This window comes from Epinephelus moara, chromosome 6, assembly GCF_006386435.1.
Source record: "Epinephelus moara isolate mb chromosome 6, YSFRI_EMoa_1.0, whole genome shotgun sequence".
Lineage (NCBI taxonomy): Eukaryota > Metazoa > Chordata > Actinopteri > Perciformes > Serranidae > Epinephelus > Epinephelus moara.
This window is the reverse complement of record NC_065511.1, coordinates 43,011,701-43,035,973: the sequence shown is the minus strand read 5'-3', so window position 1 is coordinate 43,035,973 and position 24,273 is coordinate 43,011,701. Positions and strand designations below refer to the sequence as shown.

Genomic DNA, 24,273 nt, shown 5'->3' with positions numbered 1-24,273 from the left:
TTTATATTTAAAATTATGTTACAGATTTTTTTCCTGTTAATTTTCAGCACTTTTTTCAGGTCATTTCTGTTTGTTTTTATTTTTCACTTTTCTTTTTGTTTTGATTTTCGGGTAAAAAAAAAAATTTGTAACATTTTACTGATTGTTGGGTCGTTTCTTGTGAAGCTGCTCGTTGTCTTCCTGTTTTTGAAAGAAACCAAACCAACAAGTTCGGTTTCAAATGGATAAAGAAACACTGTGACACAAAACTGCTCTGCTGTTAATAATAATAACAATAATAATAATAATTTATAAATTGAATATGTTTGATACTCTATATAATAACGTTTTTTAAAGTTATGACAAAATCTATTTTATTTCTCATGGTTGCCCCTACTTATAAATAATTTCATAATTCAACTTGTTAAAGATTTAAATTAAAAGGTAAATAACACACATTAGAAATATTCAGGTTTGTTGTTTCTGTATTATATTTATTTCATCAGCAGGTGGCAGCGTGTCCTCTCATATCAAACATGTTTTGTGTGTGTGTGTGTGTGTGTGTGTGTGTGTGTGTGTGTGTGTTGGAAAACCTTCATTGTACCATCAGGAGCTCAGAAAAAAAATATTAAAAACACAGTTTGAGGATTATTAAAGGAGAAAAACATCAGTTTTTATATCTGAATGTAAAAAATAGAAAAAAAATACTCTGAAAGAGCAAAACAGTGTCTTTTAATTTTTAATCACTGCAGATACTGTAAATAAAAAAATAAAATAAAAAAAAAAGATCAGTACACCAACAGGATTTATCAGAGATCATCAATAAAACACACATTGAAACAAAGTGAGACTTAAAGTCAGGACAGATGACGGTAAATCCACATGAACACACACTCACCATTAACTTTGACTCTAAATAAAAGACAACAATAAATATTCATCATGTTCACATTCATTTCACTCTGAGACATCAGCTGGAGACAGTGACGACACATAAACAATAAAAACTTTTTTTTTTTAAAATAAACATGTCGAACATGTTTGGTTCTAATTTGTTACATTCAGGTTTCACGTACATTCATTCAGTAACTGTGAGTTCATAACATAATAAATATCCTCCTGAGACCCTGCGTCACATTTTGGGTTTGCAAAATCACAATACACTCGTATGTGTTAAAACAAGATGGCCGCCATCTCTGACAAATCAGTCTGCAACTGATCCCCACACAAAAGTCAATAAGCTCCAAAACCTGATCTCAGTTTATGGCTCTTGTTTATTAATGATTAATAATGTTTGTGGTTTGCTACGGCAACAAATTTGACCAATTTTAGCAACAGTAACAAGAAAAGATGCTTTTAATGTGGAAATATTTGTTTGAGGACACCGGTCAGGAGTGACGACTGTTCCTACAGACAAAAAGGACTTTACTAGCTCGGAGTGTGGTGCGAGGAAAATTTAAATGAACTGTTTTATACTTTATTACACACTCATGGCTATTAAGAAATAAACCCAATGTCCCTGTATGAGGACATCATTTAGTTCAAAAACTACTTCCTGTTCAAAGACATCGCTTTGATTTTCTTATCACCAGTTCCTGCTGATCCCAAATAGCTCAGAGAGATTTAAAATGCAAACCACAGAAAAGTTCAGGTCTCAGGAGGACACATCAACTAAAGACAGGATTCAATAATTACACAGCCTCGTCCCTGATTTTAAACACAGAATATAAACACATACATACAAACAAAACAAACACAAAATATTCACAATGAAGAAAGTTGAGTGGTTTAACGTGCATTCAAACATCTGTGTCACATTCCCGTCTGATTAAAGTCATTCTAAGGGTGGTACTAATACGTTATAATAAGTTACAAATATCAGGGACTGGCTGCACAAAACACCTTAAGATTTCTACTTATGTGACACTTAAGGCCTAATTCCTCCTTAGCTGAGGGATGTACACAGTTGTACAGAATCCCTTAAGAGGAAAGCATTAACTCATGAACCGTGCTGAGAGAGATTTCACAGTGGTAAAATGTGTTCACTCAGCACACCGACACAACACCACTTTATCCTGTTAAAACAATCCTCACAACTTGGATTAATTTGAATGAAAAACCCTTTTGATTCTTCTGATCTGAGGAACCGCACAGACTGAAGGAATGTGAATAACTAACAGGGTAATCGAGGAATAGACACATAATCTGAGGTAGCTTTAATACATTCAAAGAACTTTTCTAAAAAAAAAAGAACCAGGCCTCTAATTGAGACAGGCCTTTATTTGTCAAAATGTGGAGCCACATCGGGCTATAAAAGGGACTGGGCGTTTAATTCACGACTGTGTGACTGCAGGAAGAAATTACATAGAAAATGAACTCAGTCAAATCTTAAGTGTGAAATCAAAAGTGTTTCCCTCGGGTTCTCCTGGTCGCAGAACACTCTGCTCAGGGTGTGTTAGCTTTTTCATTTATCACCATAAACTCAGTCATGTTACATGTCGGAGGGACCTTAAACTTTTTTTCCACCTTGCTTTGGTTGCTAAGGTCTTTTGTGCAACAGTCAATGCATTCTTTAAGTATAAGACCAAGACAAGGAGAAAACCATAAATACTTTTTAAGGAAACCTTAAGGACAGGACTTAAGCGTATTTTGTGCAACTGATTTTATTCTGAGGAAACCTTAACTAGGACTTAAACAACAACCTTAACTTAAGGTGTTTTGTGCAGCCGACCCCTGGTATTTATATATATTGTTTTAAAAGAATATTTAAAGTTGTTTATTGTCATTCATTTATACACTAAACAAACAATGTACCTGTCAATAACGTTCAGTACCGTGCTCCTGTTAGTACAGATACAAATGTTCAGGAAAAACTGAAAAAGAAAACTGAAGGAAAAAGTCTGAGATAAATCATTTCAGTGGTGATCTGATGAGAGTTTTTCGGCAGTGAAATGATCCTGTTAAGTTCAGATTTAGTTTCTCTGTGTTAACAGGAGACAAACAGACAGAAAATATGTTTTTAGGGATGAAATAAATCCATTTCTCCTTTTACTGCTGAAACTAAAACAATCGTTACGTGTTCTCCAGTCTCTCACAGGATAATGAACCGTTTATTAAAGACACTGACATTTCATAAAATCCTCTTGACGTCTAAAACTTCTCTAAAGTCAGATCAAAAGATGTTCACCAGTTTCATCAGCTTCAATATTAAAACCTGATATGGATCCAGTTTAGCTGATGAGAGTTGTGCTTTGTATACTTCCGTGTGACAAATGAATAGATGACTGATTGATCGAACTAGTCTAACAGTTCCCCCCTGTTTCCTGTTTTCGTGCTAAGCTAGGCTAAACACTTCTTTGACTTATCGCTGCAGTGCCACCATATTGTTTCTTTGATGTATTATCATTGCACTCGAGTCACAGTGGTAACCATCAGAGGTATTTATCCTGCAGTCTTTAAAAACCCAGAAGGTGGTTTACCAAAATGTTTGTGAATGTATTTCCAGAATCCTCAAAGACTCTTCAAACCATCTGGGTGTTCAAATATTCAGTCCGCTGCACAAATCCTAAAAAAGTCCAATGCAAACAAAGATGGCCGTCGGCTGGTTACCTTGATAGGAAACAGTCATAACTTGGGAAATACTTCGAGATGGCGAGATAGCTTTGTGAGAAACAAATAGTTTTCACTGTGTCAATGTTAATAGATGAGAAGCAGAAACTGAAGCCAGCTCAAACTGACACTGACGCACCTGAAACATCTGACTTTAGCAAGAGGATTTCACCACATAGGATCATGAGACGGGTTCTTGGCGTGATTAGTCCAACACCTTCACCTCAGGACCGGTGTCCTCTGGGCTGCTCAGAGAGGGGACACTCTCCATGGACTGGATTGTTTTGCTGCAGTCGTCTGGACTGACCAGAGGACTTTTGACCCCAGTTTTCCGTTGGCGCCAGATGTGGAGGCCTCCGAGTATCAGGATGCAGATGCAGGTCACCAGCAGAAGGGAAACAATGACCAGCTCACTGTAGTAACTCTTCTCTTTGACGCGAGTCTGCTCATTCCAGGAATGGGCGTCTTTTCTGGAGGATGGGGTGGAGAAAACGTCGTTTTCAAATTCATTTTTCGATTCAGAATCATCTTTACTGGAAACAGTTTCATCTTTCAAAATGGTCGTTGATTTATCGCCGTAGTCCTCCATCTGGTCATCCTCTGTGACTCCTGGAGGTTGCATCATATACGTCACTGGCTCATCAGGTACAGTCTCCTCGTAGGTCTCGTCTTTGGTCTCATGGTATTCATCTGCCTTTGGAAAGGGGCTAATGGCACGTGGAGAAGCAACTTGCCGGACATCATAGCTTGCGACTACTTCCTTGTACCCGCTCTCCTCTGCCTCGCAGCGGTAGGTTCCAAAGGTGTCATCAGAGGCGAGGAAGCTCAGGCTGCCGTCAGCTGACTGGATAAAGAGTTTGTCTTGCTGGCGTTTGAGTTGAGGGGAGGTCCAGGTCAGAGTGGCGAGGTCGGAAGGTTTCAGACACTCAAGTCTCACCACTTCGTTGAATTTAACGTTGACTTCTGTAGGACAGAAAAATATTAGAAAAATATTAGATAAAATACAGGTGAGAGGTGGTGACGGTGCTGAGGAAGGGTCGGTGTTTTCAGGGTTTAGCCATGATAGCAACACGGCTCTATGGAAATCGGTCTGTCAGTTTGTCAAGACTGAAATATCTCAACAACTATGCCATGAAAGACATTCATGCTCCTCTGAGGATGAATCTCAACTGTTCTACCACCATCCTTAATGTTGAAATGTTTGTCTGTCAGTAAAATATCTCCGTAACTGCTGAAAATATTTCTATAAAATTTAGTACAAATATTGATGGTGTTGAGACAATAGATCCTACTGAATATGATGATTTGGTTTTGAGTGAAACATCTCGACAACTATTGGATGGTTTGTGATGAACTGTGGTCCATCATTCATGTTCCCCTCAGGATGAACTGTCTTCTGACCCTTCATCTAGCGCCATCATCGGGTCAACACTTCAGTGTGTCCAATATTTTGGTTTATGATCAGACACCTGCAGAGCTAATGACATTCCCATCAGCCTCAGCTGGACTCTGTGTTTCCTGCTGACAGAGTGGTGCAGGAATGATTCCTAACACTCAGGCTGCTGTCAGCCCTAGAGTCGTCTCCTTTGGTCTGAATCAGGGACTCATGCTGTTCCAAAGTTGTTTAATTGCTTAGAGTTGGTTCATGTTCTCACTCCTGGTTCCCTCGTCTTGAACTCAACTCAAATTTTTTTATAAAGCGCATTTAAAAACAACTCACACTGACCAAAGTGCTGTACAAAAGCTTTAAGTCAATTGGTTTCTGGTAAGATGCCTGAAATACGCTCTGTGGTTAACACAAGCTTAAGAGACTTTAACATTTTGTTCTACGACATAAAAATACCCCACTGAAGCCCTCACATATCCTAAAAAAGGTGGTTGCTAACAAGTAGCTAAATTACGCTACAGAACATCATCACAGGAAATGCTGCTTCACAGCTTCGTCGTGCTTTTTGTTTAAGGACATCCAGGGTGCATGCACGCTGATGCATGAACACAGTTAAAATCTGGCTCGTTTCAAAGGTTATAAAACAACTGTTCCTATGGTGGCAAGTTTAATGCTTGTTAGCTAGCTAGCATTAGTAAAAGCTAACCGTTAGCTAGCCTGAAGTGGGATCTAAAATGGAAAAATCCCATTGGCTTAATGTTGGGGATCCAGGGTGATGCTATCTTCCATGTTGGCTGCACAAAAAGTAATTCTTGCACTACGCTATTAGCTAATGTTAGCACGCTGACATGCTAAGCTAAAATGGAGGACATGGTAAACCTTGAAAGGAAAATAAGAAGACACAAGGTCAAATCTCCAGACTGTTATGATCAGACGTTAACTTCAGCCCACAGGTTTCTAACATGACTTCAAAATGTCCTGGAGATGATTCACATCTGTAGATTTAATATGTTTTACTGAGGAGGATGTTACCTTTGAGCGGGCTGGCCCTGATTTGTCCCCGACATTGTTGTTCCACGTTACCGTCCTCCAAGTCTTGAGCCCTGAGGAGTAAACCAATAGCCTGTCAGTCATTACAGAGGGCCAAATCAGGCCACAGAGAAAGTGTAGAGAGGCAGCAGTTTCTTTGGTGCCTGTCATTTAAGTTGAGTATTTGATGCTCACAAAAACTCAGTGAATCTTGTTCAACAGACCCGACTAATATTTACTTCAAGGCTGCAACACAAACTTCACATCTTATGTTCAGAGGTAATAGTCAGTTTCACGTACATGTTGTCGTGATCCACACTGGTGCAGACGCCGTCGGTGCGGCTCCATCCACACAGAGGATCTCTGGCCAGAACGCACTGACTGCAGGTTCTGTAGATGGAGCACCTGGCCACAGGTACAGCAGTCACGCCCTCTGATGTCCCCACATAGAGAGCTCCCTACAGCACCAGGGGACACGGTGACATTTACTCTGTGTACAAACTACAGACACTAAATAATGCACAAGCTTCTACTCCCAAACCCAAACCAGCTTCACCCTATCGTTTCCCTCAGCAGACTCGGTGATTTAAACAGTAAAAATACAGAAAAAAACAGATTCATGTTAAAAAACTGGAATATCTTTATGCCATTTGAGCCACATTTTGTAAAACATTATGTCATTATTTAATTGCATGTGATATTATTCAAGTTTTTCAAGCATTTTAATCAAATCATTTGGTTTAAAGTTTGTCTCTTCTAAAAACTGATTTTAATACAGTTTTAAGAAAATAGAGAGACAAGTGTTTTGTTCATTCTGTGATTTAAATGCCTGATAAATCAAGGTTCTTGATAACTTTGATGCACTAATCCTGTAATTTAAATAATGTCCACAACATTGCCCTCAATGCCCTATTGCAACTGCAGACTCAGTGTTAACGGGTAGATACATCAGTACAGATACTGAAGCATAATCTTTACCTGTTGAAAAATCTAAATCATCTCTCAGTAGGTTCGAGGACCCAATGAATGCATGGTGACTGTTCAGTGAAATATCTAAACCTGCTCAGAAGGTGTGAGCTTTACCTTGGAGGAAGAGAGGACGATACTTTTGATCAGCTGAGGTTGAGTGAAGACCTGAATCTCCTCAATGACGTGGTCAAACCCATCCAACAGAACCACTTTGTGGAGGAATCCAGACTCTGGACATCACAGATGATAATGAACAAGGTTATCTGGAGGTTAAAACTGTTCTGATTGTGAACATCATCAGTTCTGTGTGATGTCTCACCTGTAAGAAGGAAAAGGACAGTGTACTGTTTGCCATTAGCTCCCTGCGTCCTCATTGCAGCCACGTGACTGTATTGCTGCCCTGAAGAAACAAGAATTGGACCACCTCCGATTGGTTTCACGCTGCCGCTGGTCAGAAAAGTCTTCTTCACCTGCGCTAATTCAGAGTCTGAAGCTTTGTCCAGTCCACACTGAGCAGAACATAGAGGACAGTCACACAGTGACATCTAATGACAGAGTTAAACCAGTATTTTAAATAAAACAGACCTGGAGTTCAAATTAATGCGAACAACAGAATCAAACCCTGAGGGACACCGTTTTCCTTTGTTCCACAACATCTGATTTTTTCCCAGATATTTCTTAATGCCTTTAAAAATCTTTTAACACTTCACTTTATATGATCTGTGGTGTGTGGGTGAACGTCCCATGTGTGGGGGTTTATCATTTCACTTATATGTTAAAGTGAAATGAATCGTTTAAGAATGTAAAAGATTGCAGTATTTATGGTAACACAAGAACATATAAGTTTGCTATGTAGGTTGTTTAAGCCGGGTATATGCACTTTTTCTAAAACTGAAAAATAAAATCAAATAAACAAGATGTATGGCTGACATATTATCAAAAGACATCCCAAAACCTGATTTAAGACTAAATCTTTATGGCTGATTATCTTCTGCATTTGACTCTATACGTTGTGTGAATGTGACCTTCTCACCTGTCCCAGGTAGGGGAGTCTTTCTGTCATTGAACTCCACTGGTGGGTCTCCATGAAGGTCCTGTAGCTCCCAGCAAACACCGTCCTGATGTCCTGCAGGTTAAAGACGCAAACAGCAGATTCTGGACCCGAGGACCTGATGAAGACCAGAGATAATACTCATCTTATCACTGAGAGGAACTGCCTTATCTACAAGAAGGTTACTGAGGACCAGTTCCACTTGTTCTCAGGTCAGGCAGAAACACAAAGACAAACATTCACATGTTTATACAGTCAGAGTTGATGAAAACTTTTAAATGTATGAACTCAACAGGCCTGTATTTGGGACAGGCCTTTAATTCCTTTCACACAAAACTGGTGCTCAGCAAAGATCAGGAAATACAATCAAACTTTTTATTTAAACCAGTATGAATATTACTTGGATGAAAATTAGGCTTCAGATAATATATGCAATATGAATCATTTATTTGATCCAACTTAAAACAATCCTCATAAGGAAAAACCCTTTTGATTCTTCTGATCTGAGGACCCTTACAGACTGAAGGAGTATGAATAATTTACAGGGTAATCCAGGAATGGAAACATAATTTGAGGTAGCAACAACTTTGGTTTTATACATCTGCAGAACTTCTATAAAAAAGAACTGCTTGGCAACCGGACCAGGCCTCTAATTGAGACAGGCCTTTATTTGTCAGAATGTGTAGCTACACTGGGCTGGTAAAAGGGACTGGGCTTTTAATAGAAGTTTTCCAGAAGAAGTCACTGAGTTGGCTCCAAAAACACCTCCATGATGACTGGCTTTTGGTTTTACGATTTTGTTCTTTGTCCGTGATCTTTATCAGATCGTCATTTGTTTTCTTACCACTGAGAGGTGAAGACACCGTAGAACAGAGTGTCTGAGGTGCTGTTGTCCTCTGGTGGCGGGAGTGTGAACACATCCCGGAGAATGTTGAAGGGAAGCTGTTTGGGAAACTGACAGAGCAGAGGGGCCTTGGCAAAGGACGTCCACTTATTCTGCAGAGTCCTCAGTCCGCCAACATCATCCTGTGAACACAGAGAAGAGAACGACATGTCAGTTGTCAGTGTGCTTAAACCTCTGTACAGCATTTTGTTTTCCGTGTACATACAAACTGTTCACACTAAGTATCATCTATTTATAATGAGGACGTTCTAAAAAGACTGTGCAAACATACAGAGCAGAGTTGTCCTGTCACACATCTGACTGGATCAAGCTTTGATTATAAATCTGATTATCTGATCACCAGCAGTGTATCTGTGATCACATCTGTTTACTCATCATCACATTATCTGTGTTTACTGTCACCTTGCAGACTTGGGCCACCCGGGCGATTTGCAGCTCGTCTGTGAAGCTGAACTCGTTCCCAACTTCACTAAAGAAGAAGTAGACTTTGCTCTCCGTCTGGTCCACCGACGCGCCGACAAACGTTGGCTCTGAAATACAGGAAGTGAAGACAGAGGAGGAAACTGAGGGTGCTGTGCCATGTGGTCTACATGTGCAGATGTGAGAGCTGAGCGACTGATACGGAGGAAATGTGATGATACAGAAATCATTTAAAGGATCATGTCTGTTTCAACTACACCATCAGTTTATAAAATGATGACCAGCTTTTGCACCCTGACAGTTCTGGATGAGGGAAGGTTTTATACCGAGTCCTGAGAGTTTGTAGATGAAGGTGTAAAACATGGAAACATGTTCTGATGTTTGAACACAGACGTGTTTGAGACTTTTAGAGGGACTTTTTGAAACAAAAAAAGGAAATGAATCACTGGGGACAGAAAGTAGGAACTGCAGTCTGATGCTTTTTGAAACCTCACTGTGCTGTGGTTTGGCTGAAAGTAGAGTCAAATGTGGAATATCTAAGTGAGGTTTTTATGGCTTTAAAATATCAGGGTTTTCATTTTTCTCTCAGTGGCAGCAGTTTCTAAGACCGCAAGGTCCTCAACAAAAAATTCAAGTCTAACAAAACAAACAGTGCAGAGGGCTGAGCTCGTCCTGTGAAGGAGGATTAGGGCCATGTGAAAGAGAAAGAAATCTTAGACTTCAAGAATAAAGTCGTAAATCTACCTGAATAAAGTCAAAATATTACGAGATTAAACTGCCTGAGGTGCAGAGGGACGGGATCACCCAGGACAGACAAGCTTGGACAGAATGGGACGTCTAATTTAAGGATCATTTTGATATTCTCATGTACGGCAGACCAGAGTTTTTGTGCAACAGGGCAGGACGACAGCATGTGGCCCCACACCTCCAGCAACTCATGCTGGCTCTGACCAGTACACCCAGTTTACTATTTTAAACTGCACTGGTCTGGATCTGAGTTCCCGTGATGTTCTCTCACAGTTCAGTTCATTATTTCCTTCCTGCTCTGTGAATGTTCGGTTAAGATCATTTCCTAGGCTGACTGATTGATAAAACTTTGAATCAACAGAGAGTCGTATTCTGATGCCCCGTGGCCAGCGCCAAATATTTTCACCACATTAGAGAGCACATCCGAGCTTGGCAGGGAAGTTGTAGTGGAACTGAATGTTTGAGCTAAGAGATATCTCCAAAACTGCTGTTGAACGTAAACTGTAATGTACAAGTGCCGTGAATCCCTCTCCTGCCTCCAGCTCATCCAAAACTCTGCTGCCAGAGTGCTGACTCGGATTAGAAAACATGACCACATCACACTGATCCTTCCCTACACTGGTGACCTGTTGCTTTTAGAACCGATTCTAAGGTTTTAATGATGACTTATGAAGCCCTGAGAGGCCTCGCTCCAAGTTTTATAACACATCTTTTATTGCCCTGTGTTCCTTCTTGCACCCCTTGCATCCTCAGGTGCATCTTTTCTTGTTGTTTCGAGGTCTGGATTAATTCACAAAGGTGACAGAGTCTTTGCAGTCAGAGCTCCAACACTTTGTGATGACCCGCCTGCAGAGATCAGGGCTGCTTTTAAATCACCTCTGAAAATCTGCTTGTTTCAAACGACCCCTCAGTGATTTTAACTGCTTTATTATTGTGTGTGTTTTACTGTTATTTGTATTCTATGTTTATTGCTTTTATCTTGTTGGATTGGTTTGTCTTTTATTCAGTTTTGTAAAGCACTTTTATTATTATGATTTCATTATGCCTTTATTGTATAAATCCCCCCAGTACCAGGATGCCTCTATCAACACACTGCTTCCAAAGAAACGGTTTCATCTCTACGTTTAACGTGGGATTTATCCAGATGCTGGCTGATAAATACAAGTGGGAGTCACATTTTAGCTTAATTGAAATTATTTTCCAGATCTATTGCACGTTTACAAGTAAAGGACAGGTCTGTGCCTCATCAGAGAGCTCTGCTGTAACAAACTGAAGTGGAGGAAGTGCGTCGCAGATTGTGCTTTTAAAGCAAAACCAGGGTGGAGCGTACAAACACCAATTATTATTATTACTGTTATTATTATTAAATTTAAAAGATTTCTCTCTGAAAATTCCAGCAGCTCTGTGAGACTGTGGGTGAACTTTTAATCCACGTATTGAACCACCCGTCCTGCCAGTGATGACGCCTTCCTTCAAACATGTGTTCAGTTCCTGCAGCCGTCTCTCTCTCTTTATTCCGTCTTTGTTCCTCATTTCTGTTTCTTTCTGCTGATTCAGTTTGACCGACAGATCAAAACACAAAGAGGATTCTGGGAAAGACGCAGCTGGAGAAATGACTCCAACAATCGATTATCTGTGACCCTCGTCACTGATTAATTGACGATTTCTAACAAACTTCGTGTCACTCACCCTCCAGTAAGTTGACAGATGTGTCCTGGCTGACATCATGGCGGCCATCTTTGCTGAAGTGTCGAGAAATCTGTGGTTTGACACCTCTGAAGTCGGTCGTTGTGGCGGTAAACAGCTCGCCGTCTACATGCAAACAAACAGACAATCTGAAAATGTTTGTGCTTTAAATATGTGTGAACATGAGCGACTGATGTCCTCGAGTCCAGTTTAGTAACATGTGAACAAAAGGCTTTGACTGAATTTAAGAAAGCTTCAAAACATCATGTTAATGTGCAGCAGGTCTCACACACACACATGTTCCTCAGGAAGTGTGTGTGTGTGTGTGTGTGTGTGTGTGTGTGTGTGTGTGTGTGTGTGTGTGTGTGTGTTTGAACCACGTTAAATCTACTTGTTCAGTGTTTTTGTCGTGAACAAACTTCAGTCATGTGATGGCTGCAGCAGCAGAGAGGAGACTGACCAATGGTGATGGCGGTGTTCGTCTGCTTGGGGCTGAACGGACAGCGGTATTTGGCTTTAGCCTCGACATGTTGGACCATCGAGAAGCTCTCTGTGTCCTGCAGGAGACAAAAAGTCTTTAACAAACATCTCAGTTCATTTCAACTTCAGTTTCATAGATCTGTCCATCATTTCTTTAAGTTCTGACACAGCAGTTACATAAATACTGTCAGTACAAGAAAAAGTCCAATCATATGTTTCTTCATCTGTCAAATAATGTGGTGAAGTAAAAACTAATATTTCCCTGAGATGTGGTGGAGTGGAAGTGTAAAGGGACATTAAATGGAAATCCTCCAGTCCTGCAGATTCAAACTGAACTTGTGTAAATGTAGATTATTGAAAATCAATAAAACATAATAAAAACATTACGTACGATGAAGGCATCATGGGGGCTGTAGGCGTAGCTGCCACAGGCGTAGAGATGGGTGGAGTTTATTGGCTGCAAAACACGCACAAAGTTTGGACAGTCGACCTGCAGACAAACAGACAGACAGACAAAGAAAACATGTTTCAAAGCTTTCTCTGCTCAGCTTCGTCACACAGTCGCTCATTTTAGGCCCCGTTCACACAGAAAGTGTTTCAGCAGCTCCCACCAGATGAGACAGAGCCAAAGATCATTTAATACGTCAGTGAGGACAGAGGTGTGTGCTCATACTCACCTCGGCGCTCTTCCCTTTATTTTGACATTCGTTTATTTCAGTCACAGACGGACTCCACTCCACCTGCACAGACATCAGACGTTAACACACAACATTACAGATGAAATCATTTAACTTAACTATCTATGAATCGAAGCATCGTTAAAGTAAACTGGCCCACGCTCACCTTCTTCTTCAGCCTTATGACATCACTCTGATTGACGTCCAATGAAAGCACGGCGTCCCGTGCCCCTACGTACAGGGTGGATCCATCGTCGCTTAGCAACAGTGTGGTTGTGTTGTGGACGTTGGGGAGGCTGAAGAAGACCAGAGGTCTGTCTGCAGAGTCTGGACACAAACACAACAGTTAACAACACAGCTGATAGAGCGCAGCAGCAGCAGCAGCGAGGCGATGGAGCAGCGGGTTTGACTCCAGACACGGCTGCTGCGTTCTTTCAGTGTGGAAATAACATTTACAGCTGTTTTTAGTCCGGGGGTAATGACGCAGCCTAGGGACATCAGCGGTTAAAATTTAAATGGTTCACCCCTGATGATACTTTTGAGCGGCATGTCAGTCTGTAGGTTCATTCTGCTGCTTTTCAGTTTACTGCTCTGTGCACCTGGTGGGTGATAGCTAGCAGCAACGCTCATTCATCGGTAACACAGTCCCGACCCAACAGCATTGCTATGGAAACCTTGTGCCCGCCCTCTGGTCTCGCAGCAAACCCCCTTTAGCACCACTGTTAGCACCATTAGCAGTGTCAACACGGCTAGGGAGATCAAAGGGTGGGCATTATGTTTCCACAGCAACCGGAATGGTGCTATCAGCAGTAACATCAGTTGCTAAACCAAAATCAGTGTTAAACAATAACAGCGACCGGCTGTGTATCATGCTTGCGTGTTAGTGTCTGACACTCAAAGTCACTGATCAAGCACTGTTTTTCAACGTCTTCGGAGTCTTCAGTAATACTGTGTTTCACGTACATCTAATTAAACTAGAACCTAAACCTTGAGCCAGTCAGTTTCTAAACCAACACCACTGATTCTCAAACGATAAAAGACAGAGTTGCAGTTAGTCGGTGGTCTCGGCAGCCTCAGCGTTCTCATCATGGACCTGTTCCCAGCATGTGTGGAAACAGGAGGGTTATTAATGTCCTGTTGTTCTTCTCACATCTAACGACGGCCCAAATACCTGGTTATAAGTGTTAACCAGACTGTGACTATAGCAGGAGGTGGGCGAACAGAGAACAATAAATAATAACATCGCCTGCTTCAATCATCAGCAGAACAGCACAGAGACAGCACCACTTCCTGTTTCTGAGGCTGCTTAAGTGGGTCCAGGTTTGGAGAGGATGTGGTTCAGAGCTGCAGAGAAACTGGTCACAGAAACTGTACAGAGATAAGGGTTTAAAATAGGAACAGAAATATGCAACGTCTCATAGTAGACATGTTCTCGTGATCTGCAGCGACGATTCTGTCTGTCAGACTTCGTTTGAACCCAAACACACTGTGTCCTCTCTCTGTTAAAGATTCTACATTATATTTATTCATGTGGCAGACACGAACGAGGTTCAATCCAACCTCAGCAGATCAGCGACAGGCCGTCGAGAACAAGTGCCTCAACACACGTGTTCCACCTGACACGAGAGACACAAGGCTGCAGCTACATGAAGCAACAAGCAAATTTCTTTTGATGTGATATTTTTGGCCTTTCATTTACACACAAACAGAGTTATGTCACTAAAACTGAGATTTTTGAAAATGCCTTCAAAGGTACAGTTTTTAAACTCATGCCCATTATTTCTTTGTGTCATGAGCTTTTGCCATAGACAATAAAAACTAGGGCCGCTGGGGCTATTGACTCTTTTACACTTTTGTACCACTTTACAGACGAACGGAGCCGTCTGCTGCGCCCAGTGTTACTTGGTCCACTGCAGTATCAGCAGTGTAAAGTTTTAGATCAGACCCCGTCGAACCAGATGAGGACAATATTGAGAGTGGGACTGTTGAGGACCGTAAGGAAAAAAAATGAAATGTCCAAAGCATAATTTTTATTTTTGAGTGGGCTCTTTCTTCCATATATCAAAGGGGAATCAGCAGGGTCGAGATCCTCAGTCTGTGTTTTGACAAAGGTCACAAAAATCTGGTTCAGACCAAAGATTCGTGATGAGACGAAACCGTCTGCAGAGAAAAGTAGCAGCGGTGTGAACTGGCCGGTCTGAGCTCGACCCAAGCCGGCTGATGGTGTCACCTGACACTCAGCTGGTCAAATGGCCGGCCACTGGTTTAAAGCATGTCACCTGTTTCATCAGCCAATCAGTTTGTAGTGATGTCCACTGGTCAAGACAAAATGACCGCAAGCAGGTGTGTGTCAACTACATAATTGTGATAGTTGATGATACTGTTTTGTATAATTTGGCCTAACGAAAGCATGTAAATGTTAAATAAAAGAGGACCAAGGACTGAGCCTTGGGGAACTCCACACAGATGCATGATTACTAGGGTTGAGTTCCCAACTCAGTACTTTAAGGTTACCAACTGAATTACCTCAGTACTACTGACTACTGATTCACGTTAAATCAATCAGTGCCATATTCCGGTACCTAAGGGCGCACCTGAATGAGTTCAGACAGGAGGCGGAAACACTGTAAAGCACCATGAAACTGGAGGCTGCCCATGGAACTGGGAGGCTGCAGTCATCTGTTGACTGCAAAAATTACATCTTTGTTAACAGCCACAGGAAGATAAAGGTACTGAAAAAAGGCACCGTTGGGTATTGGTACCAAATTTGAGGTTTTCTGCAACGGTATCAGTTCAAATGTGAACGATAACAAACCCTAACAATTTTTCTTTTATCTTATTTAACCAGGAAGTCCCAGTGAGATTGAAAATCTCTTTTACAACAGAGACCTGGCCGAGGCTGCAACCAATCAAAAACATTTAAAATGCAACAAATACAACATATAATACAAAAATCAATACAATAAAACAACAACTATTCAAACATGGCGACCTCTAAAGAAAAACATGCACACGTCTCTGTCACCACGTTCTTTATGATGCCCTTAAATTAATCAATGAATAGAAGTGTATCTGATTTTCACCACATGAGACAAAATAGTTCTGTGTGAAAATATTCCTGGTATCAAGTTATTGAATCTGTCTAATTAACTTAACTAAATGTCAGTGATGAAACATCCAGAAATATTAACTGATACCCATCACAGTCTGTTTCAGTTTGTGTGGTTGGATTCACTTCTCCTTACCAGTCTCACACAGCCATGAATGAATGAATGACTGTTTCCACGGTAACTATGACTCAGACTGGGTTTTTGTGGGTTTTTTTAATCTCTCATGAGTGGCAGCGATGGCGACATGTGAACGCGTCACACTTGACACTTAGTTCAGCTCATGTAAATAAAACTGTTACAGTGAGGCCACGCCCACACTGATGGGATCTCTGTACACGAGCATTTTAAGTTTCAGAAATAAACTCTGTCCATACTAACACACCTGAATACACTTATCACATGACCATTCACAAACACTGGGCATGTGTGTGTCGTGTGTAAACAGGAAGCAGAATGTCTGATCTGCAGCTGCTTTTAGAGGCGACGTCACGATGACATCATGTTATCACCTGGAGGTGCAGCTGCCTCTCCCCCACAGGGCTGTAGGCTCCATAGGAGTGTTAAAATGTGTTTGTCTTGTTGTGTTATTGGGAGCCAGAATAGAAGGAGTCATGGCTCAAAACCAGCCGCCACTGCCCGTCAACAAAAACAAAGACAACTATGGTTAAATGTGATAAGACCAAAGGACTGGACGGAGGCCATCATCAAAAATGCTCACATGTGCAGCGCACACTTCATATCAGGTTAGGGAAAAAGTATTTCCTGTTGTAGGGATGAATAAGGTTATGTGTATTAAGGGTTATCATGTCCACCTCATCAGAAACTGGGGAGGGATTAAGAGGAATATTGGATTTCTCTGGAACGCTAACTTTTTAGCACATTAGCTAACGTTAGCTTCCATAGCAAAACAAACAAGTGTGGTCCTCCTTTGTAAGATTGGCTTCCTGTGACATCATCCATCCACTGAGTGAGAGCATACGGGTCGGCCAGTCTGGTCCCGTTGGTCAGTGTTTACTTATTCAAGTAACACTGGCGGGATTCCAAAACGCCTGAGTAGTGTAGACGCCAGGTGTAAGCATAGTAATAGTTACCTTTTTTTAAACTAAGATGTATAAGTGTGGATGTAGCCTTATAAAGTTACAAACTGCATCAGAGGAACTCAACTGTGGAAACACACTAACCTGAGGACGGCCTTGAGGCCCAGTTTAATATGATTCAGAGTAAAAGTTCTGGAAGGTTCCACTAATCAACATTTATCATATAAATGATGGATCCAGACGCTCACTGCTGACATCACTGTGGTGTCAAATTAACAATGTCGAAAAGAAATTCATGTAAATGTTTGTCAGACATAAACTGAGCAACGTTTATGACAATCATGTCGGAGGACGACCCAGCTGCCAGTATAAATGTTGGCATCATACGTTTCTGCAAACAACAGGTACGTTACATTTGTTCGCCATTAATCAGCAGATATGCTGAAACTTAATATTTTAGCAAAGCTGTGGTTAACGTGTGGTTGATGACGCACAAAAACTACTTGGTTACAGTTAGGAAAAACTCGTGTTTTAGCGTAAAGTACCAACCTTTGGGGCACAATCACGGCTGGGAAAGCCGCGATGTCTCAGTAAAAACAAACGTGTTTCGTGGCACTATCTGGACAGGAAACACAACGATGACTCATGAAAACACAACTGGTTTTGTTGTTTGTTGGTCTGCAGTCGTTTTCAGCTTGACAAGCTTCTCACCTCGGTGTCATGCCCTCCACCATCCCCTCCACCACCAGATGACAAAGGCAGCTCGTACACTACATCACTATAGACACACTGATATGACACGTATGAAACAAGCGAATGTATCTGTGGTTTACAGAAACACACACCAACATTTAGGCTGCAGATCGAAGCTCTGATCACTCACATCTGAGGATCTGTCATTTCCTCACTGAGATAATGCGTCTAAAACACACACATTAACACACACAGATCCACACACACATTAACACACACCCACACACAGCGGTCTACGCCTTAACAGAAAAGTCCCGCGCACATTAAAGCGTCTCAGGAAGTGAGTGACATCATCAGAGCTGCAGCTGCAACGTGATTCAACGTGTGTCTGATGTATGTTGTTGATATTTATTTAGCATTAATGCCACGTCAGGCTGTAATCTGACTCCTCCCTCTGAGGTTATTATGGGATGGACAGTTCAGACTATCAGCGGTGAAGCAGATTTAATTATTTAGTCTTTCTGGTCTTCAGTCTGTTCACTGATGAACGTGTTAATGAACGTGTCACGTCCTGTTTATTAGATTTGCACAGTAAATATAAACACGACCATGTGCTTCTGTGTGTGCACTGATTCATATCACATTATGTTTCTATATTTGTTTTCATCCACTTGTTTCTTCACTGTGTCACTGTCATAGCTGATCTTTTTTGTGTTGCTCTGCTTTATTTATCAATTTATTTCTTATTAATTTATGATTTTTTTTAAGTCTAACTTTATCTTTATTTATTTATTTAAATTCTCAGTTTATTTTCAATTTGTTTTTATTATGTTTATTTATTTTATTTTATTGTTTTAATGACTTTACAAACAAAAAAATAAACAAACACAAGGACAGAAAAATAAAATAAGGTGACAAACAGAGCTTGACCAGATACATCTGTAAAAAATACAGCAAACCAAATAAATAAGGATCATTCTAATGTTAATATTCTGCAGTTACTTACACTTGAAGTAACATTAATTACTGATTGTTGTATGGGAAATATAAAAAAAGTAATAATAAAATGTCAATAAAAAAATATTAATATAATATAAAAATAAATAAATATGAACAATATAATATATATTAATTTATCTAAATAAATTATTTGAATTAATCACTTAATATAAACTATAATAATAATAACAATACATATATTGAAAAATAAATCATGAATATGTGATGATAAGGGAGTAATAAAGATGATTAACATTAAAATAAATAAATAGATAGGTTGGGTGCGATCCAGCAGATGTTGAGGGCTGGCTACTCTTTAGTTAAGGTGTGTGTAGGTGTGTGTAGGTGTGTGTAGGTGGAGTCGTTGGTGTCACGTGCTGCTCTGCTTCAATAGTTATTTAAATGTTTTCACTTCATTGCCGTCTGATGCACATTTAAAAATATATTATCATTTCTGTGCTGACACTGAGTGTGTTCAGATAAATTAAACCAGATGAAACATGAGTGAGAGTTAGAGATGCTGAGAGGCGGAGCCAGGCCAGCTGTTCCCATCTGTTCCCAGTCTTTATGCTAAGCTAAGATAATAAACTTCATATTCAGCGTCGAGACGTGAGAGTCGACTGAATCTGAACATCTGACTCTGAGAGAGAGGAAGAAGAGGAGTAAATGTCAAACTGAAACACGTCCTCTGAGACACACTTCACTACATGTAAATACCAGGAGTGTTGATGCTGAGACAGACGACATGTCTCTGTCCAAACTTCCAGTTACATCAGCTTCCTGTTTATACCACACCGTCCGTTTTAACAAACATCATGGAGGGTGAAGATCTGATCATGTGGCTCAGCTCTGTGTCGCAACATCGACTCACAAACTCAGCGCGGAGGAAACATCCAGAGAAAACAATGAGACGGAATAATGAAATATCTGACCTGTCATAACACATGACTGATGATCCAGAAATATATTTAATGACAAAATAAAACAAACTGACGTCATGTGATTCAATTGATCAGAGCATTAATCTGAAATTATTCTGATATCTGATTAATTAGGTTTTTTTAATGCAAATAAAGACATAAATTCACCTGTTCAAGCTTCTTAAATGTGAATATTTGATGATTTTTCACGTGATAAACTGAATGTCTTTGGATTCTGGACAAAACAGGACATCTGAAGACGTCACGCTGAAATGTTGATGAAGATTTTTACTATTTTCTGACACTTTCTTGGCCAAACAATCATCAGTAATTAAGATCATCATAATAATTAGCTACACCCCTGAAACATTAAAAAATATAATATGACCTCTAATAAAAAACAATATATTAAGTTAACAATGTGATTCATTAAATTATAAAGTAAAATAAATACCACTATGACAAGTTCAATAAAAATCATCATCATCAAGATTTATTTTTCTTCCCAGAATCCTCCAGTGACACAATCAGAATATTAACGATAGGAACTGATTGATTATCGATCAGAAACGTTTGTTGGACTTACTGAGGAGGAAGGAGGTTCGTGGAGGAGGCAGCGAGCCGGCGAGACTCAGCAGGCCGAGAAGGAGGAGGACTGATGGAGCCATGATGGAGGAGCAGGTGATGGAGGAGCAGCTGAAGGAGTGATGAAGATAAAGATCTGATCCTCCTCGGCGTTGACTCTACAGCTCTGATCGTACCGGCACTCAGCACTGACAGAGTGTGACTGAAGACACACTCACCACAGCTTCCTCATTACTGTGGTCCGAGGTCAGGGGGCGGAGGAGGGTGGAGGAGGGTGGAGGAGGGTGGAGGGGGGCTGAGAGCCTCTCTAACATCATCATCATCATCAGTCCGCAGCCAGTGAGCTGGACACCTGACGTGAGAGGACAGTTTGATTTTACTTTCAGAGTCATTAAATGTACAGAAAGAAGAAGATGGTTTCTCAGAGTGACTGTGACGGAAAGGTTCTGTTTTTCAGGTTTACTCCATCTTGTTTCACATCCTCCGCCACTCTGGTTTCATATTACGCCCGCTGGCACACAAACAAAGAGCTGACCTGAAAACAGTCACTGACAGGAAATTATACTTTCTATCAGATGACAGCAAAGCGTTCAGTCAGAGGTGGCACAGTGAGGACTGCAGCTGCAACGATTCATCGACTGTCAACTATTAAATTAATTGCCAACTAATCTCATGACTGATTATCAGTTTGAGTCGTTTTAGGAAACAAATTCTCTGATTCAGCTTCTTAAAGGTTCAGTGTGTCAGATTTAGGGGGATTTAGTGACATCTAGTGGTGAAGACTGTGAATTACAACCAGCTGAAACTCCTCCTGGTTAGAATTCCTTCAGTGTTCATTGATCAGGAGCTGAATCATCCACAGAGTATCTTCCTCAGTGACCAGAGAACACTGCGCAGGAGCCATACTGAAAATGTACGTACGGACAAAAGCCAAAAACAGAGTTCAAATGACGTTTTTCCAAACAACTTTTTATGTCGGGGCTTCAGGACACTTGGATCACTACGGACGAGCAGTATGGAGATATTTTGTGGTTTCAATTATGTGTTTTTGGACGTTTGGATCTGGGGCGCCGTCAGCCTCCATTAGGTGGAGTTGTGTTGCTACCTCCTCTCCCCTTGGATCTCTGCAAGTGATGTGAGGACTCTAAAACTTCACCTGAGCCTCCCTCGGCATATGGGTGAGTAGATAATGGCTGAATTTTCATTTTTGGGTGCACTATCCCTTTAAAGCATTGCAGTAAAAGTAGTGTTTGGCTCCTCTGACTGATATTATTATATATGACATCATTAGATTATCAATACTGAAGCATCAGTGTTAGAGCAGGGTGTTACTGTTGTAGCTGCTGGAGGTGGAGCTAGTTTCAACTACTTTATAAAAACTTGGCAACTTGATTCCCAGTCCCGTCCGCTCCCAATGACTTTTTTTCCCGTCCTGTCCAAATCACGTGACGAATAGTGAAACTGATTCCCATCCTGTGGGACTCATTCACAGTGAGGGTCGAATGGAGCGTGAGATGGATCTGTGGTTTGGCACAGCGTCAGGTTACAGCCTGATGATTAGAGATGATTTATATATATATATATATAGATCCCAGGGGACATTTTTATAAATGTGTAATTAGTGGTAGATTTGATTCAGTTGAACTATTAATATAGAATCTGATTCTGAGTCACTGTTGTTGTTCACAAACTAAAGAAATGAAACATCAGTTTAGTTTTTACTTCAGATTTGAACTGTGAAACTACATCACTGATTTCTACTAATATCTATCGTCTTAGATCAATAATCATTATTTTTACTAATGTGTCATGTAGTCAAGAATATCATTATCAGAAAATCACCCTGAAATATCCTGATATGATTTCAGAGACATGTTGCCCATCCTGTTGGTTACTGTTGCTCAACACACTCACCAGAGAAAGTGAAAGTAAAGACCGTCCTCAGATTGTCATGTTGCCTCCACCTGACCTCACCTGGGCACCATCAACACCCCACACACAGACAGTAATGAACTCCAGCCAAAGGTCAGAGGTCAGAGTGCACTTAGACCCACCTCACTGTCACCACTCATGTCTAACTCCTGCAGTTTGTCTTTCAACAACTAAATGACGTCACTCTTCTTCATGTGATCTGAAGCTGGAGACAAAAGTCCCCCTGATGACATAATCAGTGATCGATTGTACCTGCGTCGCGTGTCATCGATTATCAGATCAGGTTTATAATGTGACGTGCAGCAGGACAGGAGGACATGAGACACTCTGCAGCAGACTGACACCAACCTGATGTGCAGCTGTCCTCAGTCTGTCCGTGTCCTCCGTTGGGTCAGCTCGGCACCACGAGCCGCTCCTGTCTGATCGGTACCGACCGGACCGAACCACAGCTGCAGGTCTCTGTGTGTGCACCGTGTGTGTGCACCGTGTGTGTACCGTGTGTGTGTGTGTGTGTGTGTGTGTGTGTGTGTGTGTAACACGGAGCAGAGTTAAAGCTCGGTGTGTGAACAGTTGAGTTTCTGTGTCTGTGGATAAATTATAAACTCCTGCAGAGAAGTTTCGGTGTGTTGTTTCCCGCCTGCTGATGAAGATGAAGATGAAGATGAAGAGGAGTTCGCTGTGAATTCTGAAGTTGTGAAGTTCGAGAGGAGCAGAGTTCGCCTCCCTTTGGATCCGGACCAGGGTGACTTAAGGTGGACTGTTAAGGTGGACCGGCTGTTGTCACTGTGGTGATGACGTCAGGACAGATGAAGGAGACATGTCTGTCCTGACGTCATGGAGACAGTTATTGATCACCAGCTCAACATTGATTTCGCCTCTATTAGTACTATAAACGTTATATGGTGTTAAATTACTGTCGTGTGGTTATGATTTATAATAATAATAATAATAATAATAATAATGATGAACACAGTGTGTGTCTGATTTATATTTATTTAGCATTAATGCCAAGACCATTTGCTTTAATTAATATAATATATAATGTATTAATTGAATTAACTGAATTAATAAATTAATATTAAACAAATATATAAATAAAACTTAAGTAACTAATAAAATAAATAAATAATCAAAACTATACTATATAAAATGAAATATATAAAACTAAAATATACTACTACTACTGATAATAGTAATTATTATTATTAGTAGTAGTATTTCTTAGTTTTATATATTTCATTTTATATAGTATAGTTTTGTTGATGTTGTAAATGATCTACGATGACATAATGTAATGTTTTATTTTTTACATTTTGTGTGGACGCCAGAAAGAACAGTAGTTACTATGGTGACAACTAATGTGAATAAAGAACAAAGATTTTTTTTTTTTTTTTTTTTTTTTTTTTACAAATTTTGAATTAGTTCATAGTGTTTTATATTTGCCTATGTGTATACAGTTCTGAATAATTTAAACTGTAAAGAGTATCTTCATTTTCAAGTTAAATTTTCCTTTTGCAATTTAAAACAGACTGCTCTCTTTGACGCCCTGTGGTAAATAAAACATGATGACGTGCCCTCTGGGGTTTACTACAGGTGGAGAAAACATTAAGTACCTTCTAGAGGACCCTTCCACTGGAGAAAACAAGACAAGATGCCCTTCCATTGGAGCATCCACTTCAAACTCCTCCTACTCACCCATAAAGCTCTCCACAACCAGGCCCCCTCTTACCTCACAGACCTGCTCCACCCTTACACCCCTTCCTGCAGCCTCCGCTCTTCCAATGCCAACCTTCTCACCGTCCCCAAGACCAAGCACAGAACCTGGGGGGACAGAGTCTTCTCCGTTGCTGCCCCCACCCTCTGGAACTCCCTCCCAAAACACATCCGTGACTGCACTGACCTCCCATCATTCAAATCCCTACTCAAAACTCACCTGTTCCGTTCTGCTTTTAATGTTTAGCTACTTTTATTCATTTATTTATTTATTTGTTTTTCACTCCCATTGCTATTCCTCTTTGTCTTCGATGTCTTTTGCTGAAAATTGTTTTTTGATGTGTTT

The 24,273-nt window shown here is 40.6% G+C and overlaps 1 protein-coding gene across 1 annotated transcript; it reads right to left on the bottom strand.

Annotated features, from left to right (window-relative positions):
* Window positions 1-694: 694 nt before the first annotated feature.
* LOC126392083 (semaphorin-4A-like) lies at window positions 695-23,212 on the bottom strand. The gene is made up of 15 exons (XM_050047244.1): window positions 22,563-23,212; window positions 20,284-20,634; window positions 13,105-13,265; window positions 12,939-13,001; window positions 12,653-12,751; window positions 12,242-12,338; window positions 11,785-11,907; window positions 9,331-9,458; window positions 8,869-9,050; window positions 8,007-8,142; window positions 7,293-7,482; window positions 7,088-7,203; window positions 6,305-6,462; window positions 6,008-6,078; window positions 695-4,551 (listed from the first exon to the last, which is right to left on the bottom strand). The coding sequence occupies exons 2-15, from the start codon at window positions 20,363-20,365 to the stop codon at window positions 3,794-3,796; spliced, it is 2,364 nt and encodes a 787-aa protein (XP_049903201.1). The 5' UTR covers window positions 20,366-20,634; window positions 22,563-23,212; the 3' UTR covers window positions 695-3,793.
* Between the last annotated feature and the right edge of the window lie 1,061 nt (window positions 23,213-24,273).

Coding starts and splice junctions, on each gene's coding strand:
- LOC126392083 (XM_050047244.1), bottom strand. CDS start 20,365: ATGGCTCCATCAGTCCTCCTCCTTCTCGGCCTGCTGAGTCTCGCCGGC. Junction 9,051..9,330: donor GGGTGGCCCAAGTCTGCAAG/GTGACAGTAAAC, acceptor CTGTGTTCACAG/GATGATGTTGGCGGACTGAG. Junction 8,143..8,868: donor GGTGTCTTCACCTCTCAGTG/GTAAGAAAACAA, acceptor GGTCTTCATCAG/GTCCTCGGGTCCAGAATCTG.